General features: G+C 32.4%; 1 protein-coding gene and 1 long non-coding RNA gene across 3 annotated transcripts in view; both read right to left on the bottom strand.

The window, feature by feature from the left end:
- Positions 1 to 2,105: 2,105 nt before the first annotated feature.
- The window catches only part of LOC147065287 (uncharacterized), a 71,178-nt gene continuing 49,743 nt past the window's right edge, over positions 2,106 to 23,540 (bottom strand). The window contains exons 23-35 of one of the 2 annotated variants that reach the window (XM_085956411.1): positions 23,444 to 23,518; positions 23,152 to 23,335; positions 13,472 to 13,541; positions 13,230 to 13,376; positions 12,512 to 12,595; positions 12,239 to 12,391; positions 11,984 to 12,067; positions 11,722 to 11,894; positions 11,462 to 11,627; positions 11,181 to 11,370; positions 6,712 to 6,813; positions 5,587 to 5,663; positions 2,106 to 4,699 (exon numbers count right to left, since the gene is read on the bottom strand). In XM_085956411.1, coding sequence (XP_085812537.1) covers positions 4,584 to 4,699; positions 5,587 to 5,663; positions 6,712 to 6,813; positions 11,181 to 11,370; positions 11,462 to 11,627; positions 11,722 to 11,894; positions 11,984 to 12,067; positions 12,239 to 12,391; positions 12,512 to 12,595; positions 13,230 to 13,376; positions 13,472 to 13,541; positions 23,152 to 23,335; positions 23,444 to 23,518 — 1,621 coding nt within the window. In that variant the 3' untranslated portion in view covers positions 2,106 to 4,583. The remainder of the gene's footprint in view (positions 4,700 to 5,586; positions 5,664 to 6,711; positions 6,814 to 11,180; positions 11,371 to 11,461; positions 11,628 to 11,721; positions 11,895 to 11,983; positions 12,068 to 12,238; positions 12,392 to 12,511; positions 12,596 to 13,229; positions 13,377 to 13,471; positions 13,542 to 23,151; positions 23,336 to 23,443; positions 23,519 to 23,540) is intronic. The other variant, XM_085956412.1, reaches the window with a different exon arrangement.
- LOC147065288 (uncharacterized) lies at positions 18,608 to 20,982 on the bottom strand. The gene is made up of 3 exons (XR_015071736.1): positions 20,907 to 20,982; positions 20,353 to 20,558; positions 18,608 to 19,928 (listed from the first exon to the last, which is right to left on the bottom strand). It is a non-coding gene; the product is annotated as an uncharacterized LOC147065288 (long non-coding RNA).

The following is a 23,540-nucleotide window of genomic DNA, read 5'->3' as shown; positions in this document are numbered from 1 at the left end:
ACAAAATTTTGTAAAAATCATTCTTCCAGATGTTATAAATATTTTTGAATCTCCCATATTAAATGTCTCGTACAGATAGTCAGATTTTAAATGCAAAATTTCAAATGAGTTAGTTTTAAACACTCATGGTTTGTGATCTGCCAGTAAGTCAGGCAGTCAGTGTGAATGAGAGAACTATGTAAGTAAATGGTGAGATTCCATGTTATAAATAAAGCACTATATTTTTAATGCTATGTACACTCATTATAAATACACGTATTTATTAGATTAGGCCAAAATTTACGTATATTTCTTAATTCTCGGAAAAAATAAAAATGTTGTAGCGTATACGCTATTTGTTGTATCGACAGATAGTTTAAATGTGGCAGGTAAAAATGATAAATTATAACTTTGGCTCACAGGTGACGCTTTTATTAAAAAAAAAAAATGATTTCACTCACAAGTTTAAACCGTAAGTGTAGAATTCCACTACAAAAATAAGTCTTGTAAACTGTACAATGGTACAGTCTGTACATGCTATGGGTTAATTATGAAACTCACAGTAAAATCGCACTCGTGATATATTTAAAATACAGAGTAGCCTATTAGTTTGAATTGACATTTATCTCACATCTACAAAAACTATTTTTTACTATTCGAACCGCTCAATTTAAACAAATTAATTCTTGCTTCATAGCAATTAAAGTTTAGTTTACCAAAGCCATTCCTAGACAGACGGCTAGAACTATTAGAAAATATTATTCAGTAAAAATGCAATAAAATTGTATCAAATTGAAATTTAAAGCCATCAGATCAAGCAAACAGTTAACAGTGTCAAAATAATAGTGATGGGGAAGACAATCTGCAATAACCTCATCTTATGTAAGTATGTCTAAATTGAGCGGTTAGAAAAATTATTACAGAAATCAAAAATATCTACCCATTCATTGATTATTAGAAAATTACTATGTATATTATAGTTTTAATTTTAGGATTTAATTTGTAGTAATATACGTTTTATAATAATATTATAGAGTTGAAAATATGCTCTAGATTTACAATTACTTTTGCTTGTGTGATTATGTTTTAAATAGGTTTTTTTGTGATTATTTTTCTTTGGATAGGCACTGATTAACCATTATTCTCTATGATACTATGAGGAATGTAGGATTTTATTGATCGTCATGTCCATCGCGTCAATGAGAATCGATGACAATTTATAAGAATAGTGATAGATATTCAGGTAAATATTGTTCAGTATAATAAATGAATTATTAGGCTCCAGAAACACAAAACGGCAAAGACAACTGATACGGTAATATAAGCGGTCTTTAAAAAAAATCGTCAGAAAATCTAAATAAAAAACAATACAATTCAATGAGCTCAAATACAATATAATTGTCATGTCAAATATAAAAATATTTAAATAAAGAATAGGTAGGTATGTAGGTATAGACAACAAAAAGACTTGCAATAAAAAAAATATAATTTCAATCATAGACAAGGTACTTCCATGTTTTTTAATAAACATATTATTATCATTAAATTAAACATTTATTTTAATATTGAGAGATCAGTATTTTATAGAGTTAGGCATAAATATTTTTTTGTCATATATTTGGGAGTATAGGGTATTATTACGATTGATAATAAAAACTAAAATACTATAAGTACATAGTATTGCAATGTAAAAAAATAGCACATATTTGGATGAATATTCCTAAATTTAAATAATATAAAAATCGAATAAATAACCTTAGAAGTATCTTTTTTTTAGTAAACTAGATAGTGTTCGAACTTAAAAATAGTATTTGGTAGCGAAAGCATTTTGAAAATACAGAATACGTACACAAAATATGAACAATACAATAATTTTATTAATGGTATATTAAAAAAAAATTCTTAGCGAAATTATTTAATAAATAGTGTTTATATTGTGACAAAAATTTACAAAATATGCAATGTGAAAATTTAATATTAAAGTATTCCCTATAATGGTTCCTCAATTATGATAGAAAGGTTATACATAAATCTATTATACCACAATGCTAGCATGTAACTATATTAAAATATATAATATTTAATAGCTGAAAATGGCTTGAATGATTGATCAAAGTTGTTATTTTATAAATGCGTAATTGAGCTATTTATTATCTTATAACAAAAATTACTTATTTTCTCATTACAATAAATAGTGTCAGAAAATGTCATAGCCTTTCTACCAAACAGAACCAATTAAAAATAAATGCAATTGAAAATTTCTCTTATGATCGATGAGTATATTAATTCCTCGGCTTCGTTGAACCGAGTACACGTATAACTAAATTGTCAGACATCGCCACACAAAATCTAATGTTGATAAAGCTACTTTCTTGTTTTTTGCAAAATATGATCCACCTAATTTATATATTTATTGGAGTTATTTTGTAATCTGCGTGTTTGTGACTGATGGATTGTTTTTCATAGCAAATGATAACTATCTAAATAGGTACTACTCAAAATATACAATTTTTGTTACTATTGCTTTTAATCCAATTATAGTATCTAAAAACTACAATATTATAAAGGCAAATAAATATTGTAATTATGGTATTAAAACTTAATATATTATGCCACAAAAATATCTTATTATTGGAAATATATTTACTCAAATATTGGCATTCGTACATTCATAATTAAAAGTAATTTTCAACAGTGTAAACACCACCGATCAATAAACCTAAGAAATGTGTTGAAGTGCAAATCAAATCATCACCTCAAACTAGATAACTTCCCGTTGTATTTGGTTTTTGGGCGTGTTCTTCCTTGTTCTTTCTTCGAAGGTTCAGACCCATCGGTATTGAGTACCGATTATCTACACAAACACACGCAGAGCGTGCATTTATTCAAATAAACAACTGATAATGTATGTTTTTATCAACTATTAATTAAATTTATATGGAGCAGTTCTCATACATTTGTCATTAATGGAAGTTAAAAAATATTTTAGAAACATACGGAAAATCAGAAATTAAAAATTTTCGATCGCCGAAAACCATGTTACATTTATTTATCTATGTAAATGATTCATAATTAGACAAGAAGACATCTTAGCATCTACCCCTTACTTATACAGTATTGAGGTGATGAAATGTATGTGATCATTTATTTTAGTTGTCAGATTGATGAAACTATCAAAAAATTTAAATATTGTGGTATACAGTAAAACCCTGTTCCGAAATCCGAAATCGACTGGACTAAAAATCTAAAAAATGTTAAATTACGAAATACAAAATGTACGACAAAAAAACAGTAAAACTAAAAACTTTTTTTGTTGCAATTTTGTAACATCGGTTCCTTTTTCAATACAATTTCTTCTAGAAGGTGACTAATATGGTTCATTCATCGAATTAGTGGCACACGGCTTTACTGTACATACTGATTAATATATATTTATATATGTCAAAATTGAATAATAGAAGTCATGTAGATTAATTTTTATAAAAAACTTTTTCACAATGACATATACCTACGTATCTTTTAAAAATAAACACGGTTTACAATTAAAATTTATAAAAACATTCATTCAAAATGTGACAAATTTTGTTGTCTGATATAGCAGCTTCAATACTTTTTTTTATCGAGTAGGTATGTATTTAAAATCACTAGAATATTATTAGGAATTATTACTTCTCTCAAGCAGTTCACAGACTGATACAAGAATACATTTAATTTATTTGCAACAGTAATATCATCGAGAGCTTTCGATGAAACTGTTGTCCATGACTCGGCAACGACTTATTCGTATGATCGAATTGAAAAATAAAAATCAATATAATTTAAATACCGATAACATTTTCAAAACTCTAATGTAATCAATCGATTAATATGTAATTAATTATGTATAATAACATAGTGTTAAAAAAAACTATTCGGGGTTTACAAATTTCACAACTTTAGGCCATTATGCTCAATTAGGTACAACATTAACATCTTTATTGCCGTTTAGATTTGTGATATCAACGTCCAGATGGACTGACCATACAACTGTGACACCATTTTATTATCTCGTTCGTTCGGGCACTAATATGGCTACCAAACGTTTTGACAAACAAGAAAAACCAGCCATCGTGGGCGTTATTGTTCCTTTCGTTGTATCGATGAGAACCTCACACATAAATATCCACAATATTATTATTATTATCAAAGTTGGTAACTTACCATTGTAGTAAAAGATGCACAATGAGACAGAAAATAAGATTATGTAAAAATGTCAAATACAGCATAATACATAATTAGAATTGAATAAATATTATGTCATTTGCCAAACGGTCAGATTAATTGAACATACAATAAAATTAAGTATTGACATCAGAATAATACCAATACCTTCTCATCCAAATATAATTTTAAATAAAGAAATGATTTAGAATTTAGAATGATGCCAAACTATAAGATTACAAATGAATGTAATTAAAACTCAATTAAATTTTATTCCGCCAGATTATAGACGAGGTTCTGATACTTGATTTGACAATATATTATTTACATGGTAAGTTTGCTTCTTGAAAATACAAAGTTGTAGAAATGATTCAGTTACATGCGACAGTTATAATAATTGTACTTCACAACGGTGTCTCTCTTTTCCACTGGAATGCGTTTGTTTTGACGGCAGGATTGTTTGAACTGGCAGATGCGGCGAGAGCTACGCCCGTACGGCGAATGTTTGCCGCTGCCGTGTCTGCAAGGAATAATTCAATCAATTAATCCACCATTCCTTATGATATGGGTTATGACAGATAAATACCCAATTGACCCTTTACTGCATACTGTTGCGCATTTGCGACATTGTAAACTATTATGATACAGCTAACACAATCTGTATCAAATATTTTCTTTTTCAATGAGTATTTTACTTAAAACATCCTATATAAATAAGGCATTTCTAATTTAATATTGGAAGATTTCGTATGTAACTTATTTACACACATTTTATTATTATTATTTATTTAAATCCCTTCTGCATGTAGTTGCAAATTTGCAACAATTAGATTTTAGAATTATTTGACATAGGATTGTTATTATGGAATGAAATCGATAAATTAATATATGGAATCTTAATGACTTCATTATCGGTTAGGTACGAGGTTTAAAAGTAAAAAAACCTATCTCTCAATTAATGGACAAATTATAGTCTCACCGAATACAGACGTATATTGACAATCATAAAGAATCGTCATAAATAACTATTACACAAAACGATTCGGGTATCAATTGGTACTTGTGATTGGATCATAACATTAATTTGTTGTTTTGCCAGTGTTCAAAACCATTAGTAGCCTAAAAAATATCTTTTGTTCTTCTTGGTCACAACATGATGCAACATGACAGCAGATGACACAGCGGAATTTATTAACGTAGAAGAGAAAGATTAATCATCAATTTGTAACGGCACTGTTGAAACTCCTAATGTAGAAACATATATAGATTTATAAATATTAATTGCTATTTGTTTTGTTGACGATTCTGGAATAGCTAAAATATTATGTGGATGAAGTGCATATTAATTAATTGATATATATATAATTGAATATTAGGAAAGGTTAGTCAACAGGTAAAATGACTTACCGAGGCCATTCCTGACGTTAGCAACTAATCTCATTGCGGGGTTCGTCACTATTCCATTTCTCTTTGTCTTTCCGCCACTGGACAACAGACAAAATAAATATATATTTAAAATACAATTTTTTTTAAATGACCATTTAATATTTACACAAAAAAGAGTAACATTAAGGGTGTTTTGCGCTCCAATGATTTATTTAAATGACAATGTCACCATTACATAATGTTTACTTCAGCAGTTGAGTGCTAATATTCAGTGATGTAAAAAAATACGAAACATCATTCAGAGATTAATTATTCTCATCAAAGCTGTGACCATCAATTATCGAGACTGTCATCAGACCGATTGCCAGGCAAATAGCCAGGCATAATACATAATATGTTTCGCATGAATAATTAAAAACTATTGATGAGGATGGTTAAAATTGTTATAGTGCAACTATTCTAATTAATCATTTCTACAATAAAAAGCAAACACCCATTCCATGCAAGATACAAAATGTAAAATAATATATTATTATAAAGTATGTCCGTCTATATAAAATATATTTATGTAAGAATTGTCATAGGATAGTTGGTATTGGTAGAATCGGTAGGAATTGACTCTTTAAACGATTAACATTAGGTATAAGTAAAAACTTATAAGTAGTGACAAGGATCGCGTAAAATCGCAAACAACAGTGCCTTAGTAACCCAGGCTAGACTTCAACAGTACATCGCCATTTACATTTCTTTTAGAAAAAATTTGATATGCTCTTTGGATGCGTTTGGATTGTTGGCAAACTGTCAATAAATTAAGTCCTAACGATTATATAAAATAAAGTAATCTTTTTAACGATTGCATTATAAAAATATGTATCATCAAATTAAAGGTGATCGATTTGCATTGATTGCAAAGGTGATCGAAGACTTAATCTAGTTTAAAGTAGTTTCTATATCAGGAGTTTGTTAGAGGAGCGAATCACTACATACAATGTACATCAAGAGTCATTGAATTATATTCGGAATGTGGTGATTTTGATTGAAAATTTTGTGTTCAAAATGACAATCGACTGTGACAATTTGTTCACATTTTTGAAAGGGTAAGGTGGGTAAATTTGAAGGCAGGGCGGGTTGACGAAGAGAACTCACACAACGGGAGAGCTGGTCTTCCTGCGGCGGGCGATCTTTCCAATTGAACCCACCAGTTTGCGACAGCTCATCCGCGAGCCCTCTCGATCTCTATCTCTGTCCCTGTCGCATGTCAGCCAACACGGCGAGGCGCGAGAGGGACAGACAATATGGGAGATGTGGGAGAACAAACAAAACAGGCTACGTGAGAGTGAGATAGATGCAAGGGAATAACATATCCGTTCAAGTAAATGTGAAGGCAACATTCTTTTTATCCTAAAATTTGTTCAACATATTTAACCTTATTTGTGGTATTTTTTTAGTAAATACGGCTGCGTATTTTAGGATTCAATACATAACAGGCAATTTATCATCTAAAAACTTACTGCCACTGAATTAAGGGATCGAAGCTATACGGTCCCCCGGTTTCAGGAGTACAATGTGACGATACAATACAAAGACTTTCACCAATGGTATGATTTTGTGATATTGACAAATTGTCACCATATAGCACCTGTACACGTTGCACAGATTTACTGACACCAATAGTGTGTATTTTAAACTCGCGATAATAACTGTTTATACGTAAAAGTGCTGACTGTTTCACCAATTTCATTCTTCAATAACCGAGACATGATGTTGTCATTGTATGGTGCTATTTGACCGGTTGTGAAATTTGGTAAACATCAAAAATATTTTACGCGGTGTAGTTAATTTTTTACAGGTTTCAGGTTTGCCACTATCATTCTACTGCGCAGGCGCAGATATCTCACATATTCCAACTGTCTTGTGAAAATTCAAAAGCTTCTGAACTTTTTTGATCCATGCATGCAATCTTGCAACTGGCACGATAATACGTATTTACATGTGCATTTTCTTGTTATGTTCGTGATAATACGTACTGTCAGCAGTAAATCGATGCACGTGTAAGCGTGGTATAATTGAATGAATTACTTTTCGGTAAACAACGGATTATTATTATTATTGACTATTGCCTTCACTGAAACTTTGACAAGCATTAGGTGATATTACAAGAGGTTTAACCGAAATATTTTTAAATGTCATTGTTATAATATCGATGTCTTTCCCAACTCAAAAATTCTAAATAGACATTTCACGAGAGGAGAACTACAAGGTTCTAAGTGTTTCTTTTTGGGGAAACAAAAGAAACAATGCGGCAGTTTAAAATACTACCCCATTGTTAGGTATGTTTTGTCAAAAATAAACACGTAGAACCTTGTAGTATTAGCCAGCTCTCACCTCTAAACTCGCCTCGTGTGCCCCACGGCCACAACTCAAATCTTCCGAGACCGGCGACCCAGTGTTGCATGTGACGACCTCGCATATCTACCTAGCGACACTCGCGCGTAATCTTTCGAAACATCAAAATATACTCTGGCTAGACGTCAAACAAATGTCATCAGACGCGAAAACGCGATTATTATGTATTGGTACCGCAGAAATTTAAGTAGTAGGCAAAAAATTTTGGATTCATCTGTCAATTAGGCATATGTCTAGATAAGAATGGCTAATGGCTGACGAGAGCGGTTTGCGCAAGCAAGCATCAGAGCCGGTCTCGACAAGTAGGTTGAGTCGCATGCAACTTGTCGATTTGCAACAGGAGATATATTTTTCAAACAAACAGTCGCATTCAACCAATCTGCGGAGCTCCATTTGGCAATGTGTGTTTTGTGAATAACGATGACGGCACATCGACGTTTTCGACATGTTGCAAACAAGGCGAGTTCTGATGTGAGAGCGGGGCGGGCTTAGGCTTGCGAATTGTATAAATATAAATTGCAGGCTGGGAACCAATGACGAGATGTATAATATAAAATACGGAAAGCCGGTGAAACGTTTTGTTGAACAGTTTATGTGAAAAAATTATAAAGCCACACAGGCAATCCAACACAATATAATATTATTTGTTTTATTGAATATTTCATAATGTATTTTTAAGTCTGACATAATATGAGAGATATGTCAACTAAACAATATTTTGATTAAAATTTTCACCAAAACAGACCATTGTGTTATTGCATTTTAATCAACTGGCACACTTACACGAAACAGTGGAAAAAATGTTGCAACAAATATCAGTTAGAATAAATTGTAACTATCATGTTTAATTAAAATCTAATAATATACTATATTTTTTTATAGAACAAATAATTCACAAGATTTAAGAATGTAACCTTCTTAAATAAACATACATGATTATTAAAAAAATCTTGAAAAACTATCAGATGCGCACATTCCAATGTGCTTTACCAATATAACCTGTTGTGTCATACCTAATTATGGCAAAATTGACTTGTAGTCATGCAACTGAGGCAGTTTACAAATCTCATTAATATTGGCAACTGGCTTTTATGGTTAGAATCAAGGTACCAACAATAGGCACTCACCTTGATTACGATCCAGCATCAGAAATATCTCCAAATTTTAGTTTTAACATACTTACACTTGATAAAATTAATACATATTATGTGTCATATATTTTTTAATATGTATGTTTCTGAGGTCTATTCAAATTGTGTACGATAAAGAATGTCTTTCTCAAATCTTATGTATTATTCGTTTAATAAAAAAAAAAAATATTGCGTAAGTATATTTATATATTAAGTAAGTGCAAGTACGATCAACAATATGGAGATTTTCTTGGAGATTGAAATTCGTAAAGTACTTCAGTTTCATGACTACTTTTCATCATAATTAGGTTAGACACAGGTTTCTAAATTGGTATGGCACATTGGAATGTGCGCATCCGATGAATACAGGTTCGAGTTCTGTCCGATGTTGTATATTTTTCAAAATTATTTATAATAGATATGTTCCTGAGGGTTTTCAATGTTCAATAATTTTTTTTATAAATCAATACATTGGTGAAGGATTGAACATTTTCCACTGTCAGTGTTATTAGTAAAGCAAAATGTCAGGTTAAAAACACTACTGAGAAAACATTTCTAACTACTGCAATAATGAATGCCAACCAAAAGGTAAGGAGAGGGGGTGAGCAGTCTATCGTAGCAGAAGGGAGGCGTCAATAATACATATCGAAAACTTCTACAATTAACTTAACACTCTACCTACCCCAAAAATTGCACAAAGTAAGAACGCAAAATACCGGTAATTTTAGATAAAGATCCGTAAATTTCCATCGCAAAATTAAAAATTACATAACTTTTGAACCACCTGATATATTTCAATCAAATTTTAAACGTCAATTCGTCTACTGAATGCAGAACTATTCTGACTCACATTTGAAATATTTTGTAGAAGAGTTTTTTGAAACTGAGTTATTCATTATTTATATAAACAATTGTGTGCACAATTTTTTTCATCAATAATCCTACTAATTAATTATGATGCATACAGTTATCCATAAAAATAATAAATAGTTTCAGTGAGTTGTTACAAAGAACTCTCTCGTAAATAGTTCTGCATTTAGCTGACGAATTGTCACTAATCTACCAAATACAGTTATTACTGCAATATAATAAAACAAAGACATTAACGATTCATGGACGGAATAGTAGTTTAGTACGATTTAACACTCCTTTCACTTGCAGTTACTTTCGAATGTCATTTACGAGCGTACTAAAAAATATATCTGGCATACATATAAACACTGTACGAAATGACACTCCACGGGCTAGTGGATTTGACAGATAAAAATATGCATAGTTGAATGAAGCTCATGCGAAACATTCATTTATTTTGTATAGCAAAGTCGCACATGGCTAAAGACATAACAGTGGCTTCCCCAGTGCTTTGTGTTTTGCTGCGACAGGACATCACAGTGGAGTGAGCAGTTGGTAAAGTGTTAATAGTGGTTAATATAGATACGCCTAAGTGTATTAAACCAAAACCTCCACCAATCAATCATAGAAATGGTCATGTAAAAAAAGGTGTGCATTTTCAAAATGAACACCCCTTTGACCAACACTTTCGATATTATTTTATGCAGACTTAATTAGTAATTTCAGTTATGAACAAGAAAAAATTTAGCCAGACAAAGTGAAGATTGAAAAGTATATAGGTATTATCCACATATTTTTCTCTCAATAATTTATTCAAAAGTGCATTTAATGTCTTGTATCAACATCGATATGAAAATTTATTCAATAACACTACAACAGGCCATGAAGCCCAATGACATTAGTGAAGCAAAACAGTAGTTTAATTAGTAATAAAAGAGAAATATATTGTAACCTTACTGAGAAACAAACCCGGAGTCCCCGAAGCAAAGGCTAGTGCCTTATGCACTGGACTATGAGGGCCGCTATTGCCAAAGGAATACAACACCTCACCGAATCAATTTTATGATACCACAACAGCACAAATGTAGACAATAATTGTACTATTTAAGAGTTACGTATTAAAAAAAGGAATTTTGCAGCACACATTCTAATACCTAGTTCCATGGCATCCCAATACATATGAATCAGTAATCAGTTAGCTAAAATAACAATTAAATGTTTGCCAACCTGGCTTCTCTGGAAGCGTGTTCTCCGGCAGTTGGCGGAGAGTGCTTGTTCTCTCTTCCGAGAATGATTCGCATGTGCGTGTCTCGGCAGAAGTGACGATCTGTGGAGTTTATGTCGGCTGATGTGGGTCCTCGATGCTGTGCCGACTGCTGACCAGATCCAAACTGCTGAGCTATGCTTGACAAGATGCCTGCAAAGCACATTTGTTGCGATTACTTAGAATCTTCGATTATCAATAGTATCTTTAATACTGGATTCGAATTAGAGGTATGTGCAGTTACCGAGTCCGGAAGAAGAGTGCGGTTGCGTGGGTTGGGTGGGACTGCATACATCACTGAGTGGGCTGTGTGGGGGCGTTGCATAGAGAGGCGACGTGACACCTCCACCACCGCGTCGACCGCACCGCGCCACCTGCTGTGCAAATGATAATGCCAGCCCCGTGCGATTCTGGAATAAATTTATATAAAAACACACAAACATCATGAGACTTGATGATAAAGTCGATAGTATTTTTTTTAGAAAAGTGTAAGTTAAAACTAACCGGTGGTCCATTGAGTTGATGACCATCCGACATAGGCAGAGGGGCTCTGGAGTGAGGTGGGGGCACGGGCGGCACTTCTTGTTGGGAAGAGCTCACGGTGGAGGAAGTCAAATTGGAACTGCTCTTAGTCGAATTGGAACTGTGGACGCTGCGTCGCTTTGAATCCGGAGAACCTGGAATAGACCGCAGTGTACACTGTATTCATTTCTTAATTAGTAATACGAAAGGTCAGTTGAGCTCAAAAGTGGAGCTGTATAGATACCTTGGTTATGTGGTGCTGTGGGCAGAGGGGAGAGCCTTGCATTGCTGAGGGACGCTGTACAGGCTTTTGTTTCAGCTGTTGAACCTAAACTCCGCACAAAAAAATATAATTTCAATGACAATGAATTGCATTCCGAGTCGAATGAGAGTTCTCATTCATCTGGTCCAAATTATGTATCACAATAATGAAAAAGAAAATTTATGATTAAAATTTATTTAAAAGCAAAGCAGTTTTTTATTAAGAAACACTACTAACCGCTAGTATTGGTTCCGCCTGATTGGTCTGGCTGGGAAGATATACTGATGTTGGTGATGATTTGTTGATTGGAGGGAGTGGCGCCCCATCTCTCCAGCAAACGGCACACGTGCAGGTGACCAGCTCGAAGGGCCACCTTTGCCGGGGTTCGACCTACAGTGTCACAACATAACAATATACACACATGTCAGGAAACTAATGTTAATTAACATAATAATTTTATCAGTAAAAATATGAGAAATGAGCATTTTAATTACTGAACATTATTCTCACCACAATGATCCGAGTGTTTGGGATTGGCTCCGTGTTGTAAAAGCCAAAGTACACATTCCTCGTGACCCTCCTGAGATGCTATGCCTGCAATCAAAATAAATATGTTCAAATCTACTTTGTCTCAATAGACATAATTATATTATTAGAAGAACTCTATTATTACAACACAAATCGATGGTGATTCCACGTTTTTAGTATGGTTGAATTGGTATTCATAGAAGAATTTATATTCTGTATGTTGGCATATGGAAAGATGGTGACATGTTTGTACGTTGTTTTGTTATTTTCATGTGATTTTTTGTGATTGTTCATCTAATTAATGATAGTTCCGAAGTATTCGGATGGCTATCTATATACAATAAATAATTCATGCAGTTTCGTCATTTAAAAGCAAATTATAGCTATAGTTGGATTGTAATGTTTTGGTTCAGATGCTAGTTGAACATATCAATATGTACATACCATTAATTTAAAACAAATTCAAGTTTGGGAGTCTCTGCAAACTCGCATACAAAAATGCTCACAGTTTATGTCAGATGTGAACGATAACAAATTTGCTACAAATGAATCTGCAATGTAAAATGACTGGCAGGTAATTTAATCATCAGCTTAGTAACCTTTTTTCCGGCATAACTTTCACGTCTAGACACAGAAGGGTTTCTTGAACATCTTTTATTACAGCCTTATTTAAAAGAATAGAAGGCAACACGGTATTTACCTAAGGGTGTAGCGCCTTGATCGCACTGTGCGTGCGGGTCGGCTCCTTTTGAGAGCAAAAGTCGAACAACGGCAGCCTGCCCTCGCCACGATGCAGAATGAAGGGGCGTCCGTCTTTCTCCGTCCAGGGCATCTATTAAACTGCCACCTGCCAAGTACACATCATGATTATTGACAATCACCAATATTGTTCCAGTCGATATATCAGTTTTTTTTATCATGAAGGTGAAAAAAAAAACTCACCAACTGTGAGCAACAGATTGACCATCTCATAGTGGCCCTGCCAAGCGGATACGTGTAGAGGAGTTCTTCCCTAGAAAATTAAAAAATAATAATTACAATTTGATAATGGTGATGCTGTTAGAATAGATAAAAAATATGATATCGATTCCACCGTTTATTCCAAAAAGTTTGACCTTAAGGGGGAAGGTGTTCCATGTCAGCTATTTTCTGGTATTTTCAGAGGTTAAGCCTGAATAGTACGTAAGATTTGTAGAAAAACTATTTATATCATTATGAAGCTTATTCATCGTCAAATATTTATGTAAAACATTTGATAACTACATAAAGTATTTTTATGACGTAAAATAATATTCTTTGAAACCGTGAAACGTGATAATTGAGAACGAAGCCATATTTTTGTGACATTAATAGGCTGTGATGATGACAAATTTTTCCCTTAATTATTATCTCAAACGATTTATTATAGATAGTTGTAATGTTATAAAACATAATGTAGTAAAATATATTCAGTATAATTATAATATTTGCAGTTTCTATTGGTTCTAAATCTAATGGAAGCGAGTGGACATTTTGTTATTTAAATATGCTACAATTATAGACATACGAAATAATATAAAGCTACGTATCAGAAGGTTTATCATTAATCATTGAATAAATGATGAAATATCTTGTTAGTTATAAATTTGTAATACTAAATAGAGACCTTTTTAAAACAACTGTTTCCACGAAATATTCGACCATCTTGATATCCGCCAGACCCACCTGCGAATTGGTGTATGATGTATGGAATCTTTAGCTGGTATTATTTTAACTTTATATGACCAAAAAAATACGCCAACACACAAGTATTGTACAAAAATATGTTTATAAAAGTGAATGCTACAAATTGAACACAAAAATAGGCGAAACAAACACAAATTCGAACATATTATTCAAAAGGAAAACATATTTTGACATTTGAGGACAAAACAAAAAAAAATCTGAAGAAATTTGTATTTGCGTCAATTCTACGTTATGTCATACTAAATCATACATTATAATTTTTAACACTGTTGCAATCTATTTTGCCTAATATTGCAACATAGCAATCAGTTTTCTGTCCCTTTCTATAACTATCTCCCTCTACATTCAAAATAATTATGATTGTAGTAGGTATGTATTTTATAAATTGTGATAGATTTTATTTTATTTCAGTGACATATATCGGGTCGTCCAGTATTGCCATATCTACTAAAATATTATTGAATTGATATTTTAGTAAATAAGAGAATGAAGTTTTTCACCATTTGTATCTACTATTAGTTTTACTATTTTTATTTAATAAATAATACACATGAGGTTTTACGAATTTCACATTTGTTATTAAACATACTTACATAATTTAGAACACCCCAAACACATCGCGAAGTAAAAATATCTATATTTTTTACTTAGCCAAAATTATGAATCAACATAGGTTAGGTACCTACTGATGTTTATATTACAGAAAATTTAACTTTTACTAAATTATGAATTTGCGAGATTATAATAATACAGATGATTTTAAAGAATACTTTCATCAAATAACATAATAATGGATGCCTGTACTTACATAATATTTTCCAATGTAATTTTTTTTTTAAAAACTAACTTTAATTTCGAAAGTTTAGCCTGGCAATACTATGAACGTCATTTATTTCAGCGGGAATGCGAAATTTTCATCCTCGGTTTTTGACATAGGTACCTAACAATATTATCACAATTATTTATATCGATTGTACTTACAAAAAATGCCACGAACTCACTATCCGATGGCTGGAAGTTCCAAAAAAAGACGTAGGAGAAAAGATGGAAATATTAATACATTAAAAACACAAAGGTTTGAAATTATTATTTTATAATTTGACATAATTATACATAGTTGAAAAAACCACATTTCACAGAAAATTTTGGTTCACAATATTTATTTATCTTGCAAAAGGAAGTTTTGCGTATTACTTATTAATACACACAATTAAGTATAATGATCATTTGTACTTATATTATTTTTATATTATGTTTGTGCCATGTCTTATTCGAAATTAGTGTGTCTGTGACAAAAATTATAATCTGGTACAATAATTAATAGCAGCTATACATTTTGTTTTCTGTTAACTATCTACTAAACTAATATTTTTGAATGTATTATAGTATTGATATATTGCCGAAGACTATGCCTGAGCATGGAAATCCTCAAAGCATACTACCTGAACCAGAATTTCATCCCACATTTGAACACGAACACGAAGAATTTATTATAGAAAATGAAATTGAAGATTCAAGCCCTAAATTCCGTGTAGAAGGCCGTAGAATTATAGACTTTTCATATTTTTTCCAACAACTTCAATTAATTAGCCACCATGATTCTCCATTTAATTGTAATTTATCACATTTAGAAATTTTTGGGGAAAATCGGGATAACTTTAGTAGTACATTTTTTATTCAATGTAAACTTTGTGGTAAAAAATTAAAATTATATACCACTGAAATGAACAAAAACAAAATGAATCTGTGTGACGCATTTGTATCCAGTATAATCAGTATCGGCAGTGGATTTTCAAATCTGGAAGAAATGTGTTCAGCAATTGACGTACCATCGATTACAGCAAGAACATACAGAAAGAGTCAACAGAAGGTGTACGAGTGGTTTGAAGAAACCAAAAATAAGAGTATGGAAAACGCTGCGAAAGAAGAGCGACAACTTGCAATCGAAAATGGTGACGTCGATTCTTCTGGTATTCCCATGATATCAGTTGTTGCAGACGGCTGTTGGTCGAAACGTTCATACAGATGCAATTATTCCGCAGCATCTGGCGCTGCCACGATCATTGGTCAAAGAACCGGAAAGATTTTGTACATGTGAAAAATAAATATTGCGATTTGTGCGCCAAAGCTAAAAATAAAAATATCCCTGCTCAACAACATAAATGCTTTTTAAATTATACCGGTCCGTCAGGTGGAATGGAATCTACAGCAATATTAGAAGGCTTTAAAGAATCTATTAATACACATGGATTGATTTATTCAAAATTGATTGCTGATGGAGATTCCAGCACATACAAAAAAATTCTTGATTGTCACCCTTATCCGAATGTAACTGTCGAGAAAGTTGAATGTAAAAACCATTTAATTAGAAATTATTGTGGCAAAATAGAGGCATTAACCAAAGACACAAGATATCCCTTGAATGTAAGAAAAATCATTGCGTCAAGAAAAAGACGTCTGCGGAAAGCCGTCATAGGTGCAATCAAGTATAGAAAACTACAAGATAGTACTTTCGAAGAAAAGGTTATCGCTCTGAAAAAAGATTTATTTAATGGACCGCACCATGTTTTTGGAGACCATACTTCTTGTCTACCATATTTTTGTACAAATGAACCAAATACAGAGGACATGCTTGATGTAAATTATGTACCAGCATTAAAAGAATGCAGTCTATTTTCTCAATTAATGATATATAATTCTCGTTTGGTGCTAAATTCAAAAAGTTTAATTTATAATTTTTCTACTAATATTTCAGAATCTTTTAATAACATGATTGCAAAATTTGTAGGCGGCAAGAGAATTAACTACTCTCAAAGACAATCGTACATGGGACGATGTGCAGCGGCGGTAATCGCATTTAATACAAATAAGTTACATTGCACAATTCAAAAACAAGTTTATAAAAATAGCCCAAAAGCCTTCATAAATCGCTTAGAATCAAGAAGGTTGAAAATAAATAAAAAAAAAATAGGAAAATCTTGGCGAAAACCAATACATACTGTTCCTTTATCTAATCCAGATTATGGAGAGAGTTGCCAAAAACCTGATATGGACAAAAATCAATATCAATTGTTAAAAGAAACTTTTTTGAAAAAACTCAAACTGACAAACTATGAGAGGAGGGATATAGAAAGACGCACCGTATTACAATCTGAATGTGCAGAATGGCTAGAAAGGCGACGAAACCTTCTTACTGCCTCTGTTTTTGGTAAGGTGTGTAAGCGGCGAGAAAATACAAAATTTGGGCCTTTGGTAAAACGTTTATTATATAGCCAATCATTAGCCAACGTGAAAGCGGTAAAATATGGTAAAGAAAATGAATCAATAGCTTTACAACAGCTTAGTGTACAAGAACGGATTAAGATTGAGAGATGTGGATTGTTTATCGATGATGTGTATGATTTTATCGGTGCAACGCCAGATGGCATCAGCGATGATGATACAATTATTGAAATAAAATGTCCTTTCTCAGCTGCTGGAATAAGTGCAGATGAAGCTATTGTACAGAAAAAAATTAAATTTTGGAAAGTAGATAAAGACAGGAATATGGTAATAGATAAAAATCACGATTGGTACTTCCAGATTCAGGGGCAGCTTCATATTACTAAGAAAGATGTCTGTTTATTTGGAGTTTGGACGGGACATAATTTTCCTGTTAAAATAGAATTAATCAAAAAAGACGAGACATTTTGGATTGAAAAGATTGAAAAAAAGATATATCACTTTTATATGAATTGTCTACTGCCAGAAATAGTAGATCCCAGAACCAGTAGATCTATGAATATTAGAGAACCAGAAAGGCTGAATTTCTAAATTTTTATTTTAAATTTTATTATGCTTAATATATTTTCAACAAGTCTATATTACATCACTATTTTATAGTTCATCAAGATATATCTAATTTACTAATATAGTTTACTGTTACGAGACACCCAGAACGAGTGTAATTTTATGAAATTCAAAATAATATGTATACTTACATCTAAATAATGATACCTGATCTTGCTGGCGATTCCACTGCGCCATATTTTGTATAAGCATTCGTCTCTGCAGCCGTGAGTTTTGGTTCCGTGTAAAAAGTACATTTTGTTCTCAAGGTCAAAAACCAAATTGGTTGTGCCAATGGCTTATAACCATTCCTCATAAATGATTATAACTGATATCACCTCATGATCAGTGCCACGCACGAGTTAACTCGCGGGATCTTTTAAACGTCATAACTTCTGAATGAACTGTTTGTGTATATTTTCTTAACAATATTTATCATTTTAGTGTGAAAATATTCACGTTAAACATGTTGATTTGGTAAATTTTCACAAATATTTATCATTCTATTCTTATTTCATATTTTTTAAGGGATTCATTTTATTCCAAAAATAACTGACCTACAAGTACCCACCTGGTAAAAATTGAATTTGGATTGGATGGAATTTCCTAGTAGATGTTCCAACTAAACAACATGACGCTTTCTATATATTATTTACTGTTAGTTTTGAAATTATTGTATTTGAAATAAATAATGTATCAATAATACACATAGAAATCAATAGATATATAAAATAGATATCACAGTTTAAAAATCAGAAAGATCAATGCATATTACCATTGTTTATGTTACAATATAAAACAACATTTATCATTGAACGTAGGTACCAAGAAAAATAGACTTCATTAAAATGTGTCAATATAGTATATACCCGATATAATTATATAAATTATTATATTGTTAATTACTCTGTGGGGTCCATATATACTGCTTCAATTGTAATTTAATTTTACAGTATAATTATTTATGTTAAGTACTTGATTTACTTATTATATGTACAAATGTAATATACTTACCTACTTATTAGGATATATCTTGGTGAATTTTAAAATAAGAGGAAATTAAATGGAGGTCATCGTGTCTAACTAGATGTCTAACTAGACGTTGTTAAGTCTTATATAAATATTTATACATTATTAAATTGTTTTTCTGTTTTTTATTGATGTAAAGACATGGCATGTATTCAAAGTAATAACAAATTAGCTGTGTACTATTTATTTAACTTATATTAAAACCCCAAGATTGATTTCGTCTTACGACATATTTTATTCTTCTAAGTTTTACTATGACATTGTAATATGAACCATGGATATAGTATAGTACTTAAAAAAATCAAAACTGGTAATATATTATTTCAATATTTAATAGTCAATTTTCATTTGAAGTCAGCATTTAATTACTGGTATAACACATAATTATTAACTGATATCTACAACTTCAGATGGACAAATTAATTGATATATCATATTATCAGTTTTCATTTCCTTTCAACAATGTATTCATTCTAGCAGCTATTTTAAATATCTTACTAGTTTTTATGTCATGGCACCTTACAAAGGCTCCGAGCAACCGTATACTGAGCTTCGAGAACAGATGTTTACGACGGATACTGGGTGTGCGGTAATTTTAGAAGTAACGGGAGATAAAAGAACGCACCAAATAGCCTCGCATCACGTTGAGAGTGAATACGCAACTTTGTACCTGGCCCGGCCACGTGCTGCGAGTGCCTGAAGAGAATCCCAATCTGGTTTGCCTGTTCTTCAAGCCAACCGGATTCCGGCGTCCTGGATGGCCGCTAAATACTATCTATATAGCATATCTGGCGGAGTTACGGGCTGCTAGTATGACCTGGAACGATGCAAAAAAACTAGAGTGACAGAGATTCTTGGAGGCGCCGCATTGTATCCATATGCTGCAACTAAGATGCAGATATAGCCGAAGAGAAGAATTAATATACAGCATCTAGAAAACTTAAAGTCTTTGAAATGGTGTTAGAAAGACAATGTTTCTAATATCAAAGTGATATTGAGGATGAAAAAGAAAAGACTTGGAGAGTAAGCTCTACCAAATGACATACCTGATATGATACAAGTAACTGATATGCAAAATTATATTATATTTTAGAATATTATGAATCAATTTAGCAACTTTTATATCATTATCGATAATAAATTTAGTGCAAAAATGTAATTATAAAATTGTTTTATTTTTTAAATATGTATGCGAGATAGACATAGCTATAGGTTACAAACATTAGTCACTTTATATTTACCTTTTGTAATTGTACTATTAAATCTATAAAATGGGTATATATGCTTGATGGTCTACGTCATAAATAATATTATATGAATCACGCCATGTTCGGATCGTACGCCGAAAGTCGGATTTATTTCATTATTAATTAAAAGATTTATTTCATTCCATCTTATTCATATGAAACCGTCGACAAGCAAAGATCTCGGTAGACATTTTCTCCATCTGCAAAAAACATAACATATGAACTGTTAATAGTGTGATTTTTAATCTTTTATAGTGTGCGACTGTTTGAAGAATGGTAATTAAAACGGATTAGTGATAATACAAAGCATCAAAAAAGATTGATTAACTAAAATAAAGTAATCAGGTAGGTAACATGTTTAATAACAACTAGAACGCCTTAGATTATATCAAACAAATAAATATGAAATCACAGGCATTCTCGCAATAACCTCTAAACTAACCACGCAACTAATGTAGACTAAGAAAACAATAAATTAACACTTGAATAATATATGCAAAACACACAGAATACTACTACAGTAATAAATAACATAATATTGTACTTACAGATAGTGTTTCTTATTCCTGATATAAAACACAATTCCTTCGTTAGGTATCTTGCAATTTGCTATCAACATAATCTGACAGCAGAGAGTTTTTTCTATTAGTCTATGGCCAAAAATACGGATTTACTTGGCCGGCTAAAAAAAAGATTTTAATATAGCAAGAACATTTTGAATATGCGACAAATAAATAAAAGTATATATAATATAGTTGTTAAAAAAATCTGTGTACATTATAAAATATATTTAATATTATAAATACATATATTTTTTAAATTCATGTTATAATTTGTAAACGACGAAGCACGTCAGCTAATACGCATAGTAAATGTTTAAACTTTGGTAATCAAATTCGAATGTGACAGAAAGAGAAAGAAAAACTTTTTAATCATATTAGCATGCGTAAAAGAGATGTAACATAATATCACTTTCACTTTAAAAATCATACCTAGTATTCAATGTCATAGTTCAACTTTAAATGAAAAAACAGAAACTCTAGGTAAGCATGTGTGCCCTTAACAATTGGGAAACTTTTGAAATTGGAGTAGGTACCTATTAAAACATTTCTGGAATGTTTTGAGTCGTGTCCGGAAATTTGTACGTATGCAGTTCGTCGTATCACACTTCACCGTGAAATGTTGTATCGGAAATATATGGTCGTATATTAAAGACCGTCCATCCTCTGTGGGTCGTATAGTACTGAGATAAAATTCATGTCTAAATAAAACATGGTTGTTGTCGTTTTTTAATTTTTTTTGAAAATAGCTGATATACTGGATTATTTGTTAGGTTAGGTAAATTTGGAACATTATTGTCTGCAATGCTCCAGGAACAATGTATATTTTTTTCATCTCGGTAGATGCTAAAGCTCACGGCGAACTGTGGTACGGTGAAAATTTAATACGTACAATTTACATGTAAGCCGGCTCTCACATCGAAACTCGTCTCGCGTGCCGAACAAACCTTCCGAGAACTGCAATCCAGTGTTGCTTACCGCGCACATCTGGCCAGTGACAGTCGTGCGTAGCCTTCGAAACGTATAGATATTTGAATGCGATGATCGGCGAGCCGGTATAGGATTTGCGATATGAATGATGTAATGTCGTTGAAACTAGAAAATTGTGTAACTCCAATAACACTACTTCACAGGAAAGACAAAAAACATTATAGTTTTGTGTACAAATCTATGGCTATGGTGTTGAATCATCCATGATTTAACAATGATACAATTTTTTTGGAATGACATAAGAGTAAGGTAGATGTTAACAATGGCCACTCGATGGCATTCAAAGTAAATTTTCGATTAAAACAGTGTTTTATTTTTCTAGCCTTTCTAGCTTTTCTCGAATTAACCGTTTTGACATATTTGTGATATTAATATGTATTCTCTAAATATCTTGGCATTATCTGCTCATTTAGATGCTCTGCTGCATTCGTAGAAAAAATACTACAATCTAATTCTATACCGCAAAGCCATTTGATGATTTACCCCATACCCAATAATTTCAGGATAGCATGTCACCAGGTATGCCATTTAAATATAAAACTATGAGGACTCGAAGTTCATGAACTGGGCATAACAATTAATAATAATAAAAATATGGAATTGATGGTAAAATTGAATCTAAAATTATCTTGAAAAGTTTGGTACAGATGAATTGTAGCTAATTTAAATAGTAAACCTTGAGTACTTTCTTCCAGCATAACTTTCAGATATTACCTACACATTTAGGCCCCTTCTAGTAGGAAAGGTTTTCATAAACGTATTTCGTTTATTCAATGTCCTCTTCCCAGTATAAGAATGATCATTAGATTTTGTAGGCCTATACGACGCTTGCATTCTGACAGAGCTGCTCTATGGCAGTGAGTCATCGCACCTTATGAAGGCTCAGAGTAACCATATATGTACTGAGCTTCGAGATTAGATGTTTGCGGCGGAGACTTGGTGTGCGGTGATATAACTTTAGGATTGCTTTACTTTAGGAGATAAGAGAGTGGACCAACCAGCCGAGACAACATTGGACCTGGTTTGCCATTTCTTCAAGCCAGCCGGATCTCGGCGTCCTGGAAGGTTACTAAATACGACCCACAGAATGTAAGCGGCAAAGCTACGGAATGCTGGAATAACCTGGTAACAAGAATGGCGAGCGGGATTCTTGTTCATATGTTCCAACTAAGGGGTGGACATGGTTGAAGAAGATAATATATCAACATTCTTACATCGGCATTATTTTTATTAATATGTTTACCTCGCTGTCTCTGGTTTCCACATTGGCTGCCGCTCTGTGCATGAGATACTTGGCCATAGAGATGCGGTTATCGAGAGCCAAAATGTAAAGAGTGCTTCTCTGATCTGCGTCCACCGCATCCACGCATGCACCTCGCTCCACTAAAATGCGCACAGCTTCGTAGTGACCTTCTAATGCGGCAACTCTGAAAACATAGACGTTAATGTCATCATGGCTCAACAACATGCTACCGAGTAGCTAGCTTTATATTTATTGATGCATTTTTCGATTGATTTTCTATTGAGAATCTCACCTTAGAGCAGTTTTTCCATCATGAGAATGCTGATCAACGGGAGCCGCCCATTCATCCATTAACAGCTCCATTAGTCTGAAAATTTCATGTAAGTGAG

The sequence above is a fragment of the Rhyacophila brunnea genome, unplaced genomic scaffold (assembly GCF_057557595.1).
Source record: "Rhyacophila brunnea isolate RB1 unplaced genomic scaffold, BYU_Rbru_1.0 scaffold_6, whole genome shotgun sequence".
Taxonomy (NCBI): domain Eukaryota; kingdom Metazoa; phylum Arthropoda; class Insecta; order Trichoptera; family Rhyacophilidae; genus Rhyacophila; species Rhyacophila brunnea.
This window is presented reverse-complemented; position numbering and strand designations above follow the sequence as displayed.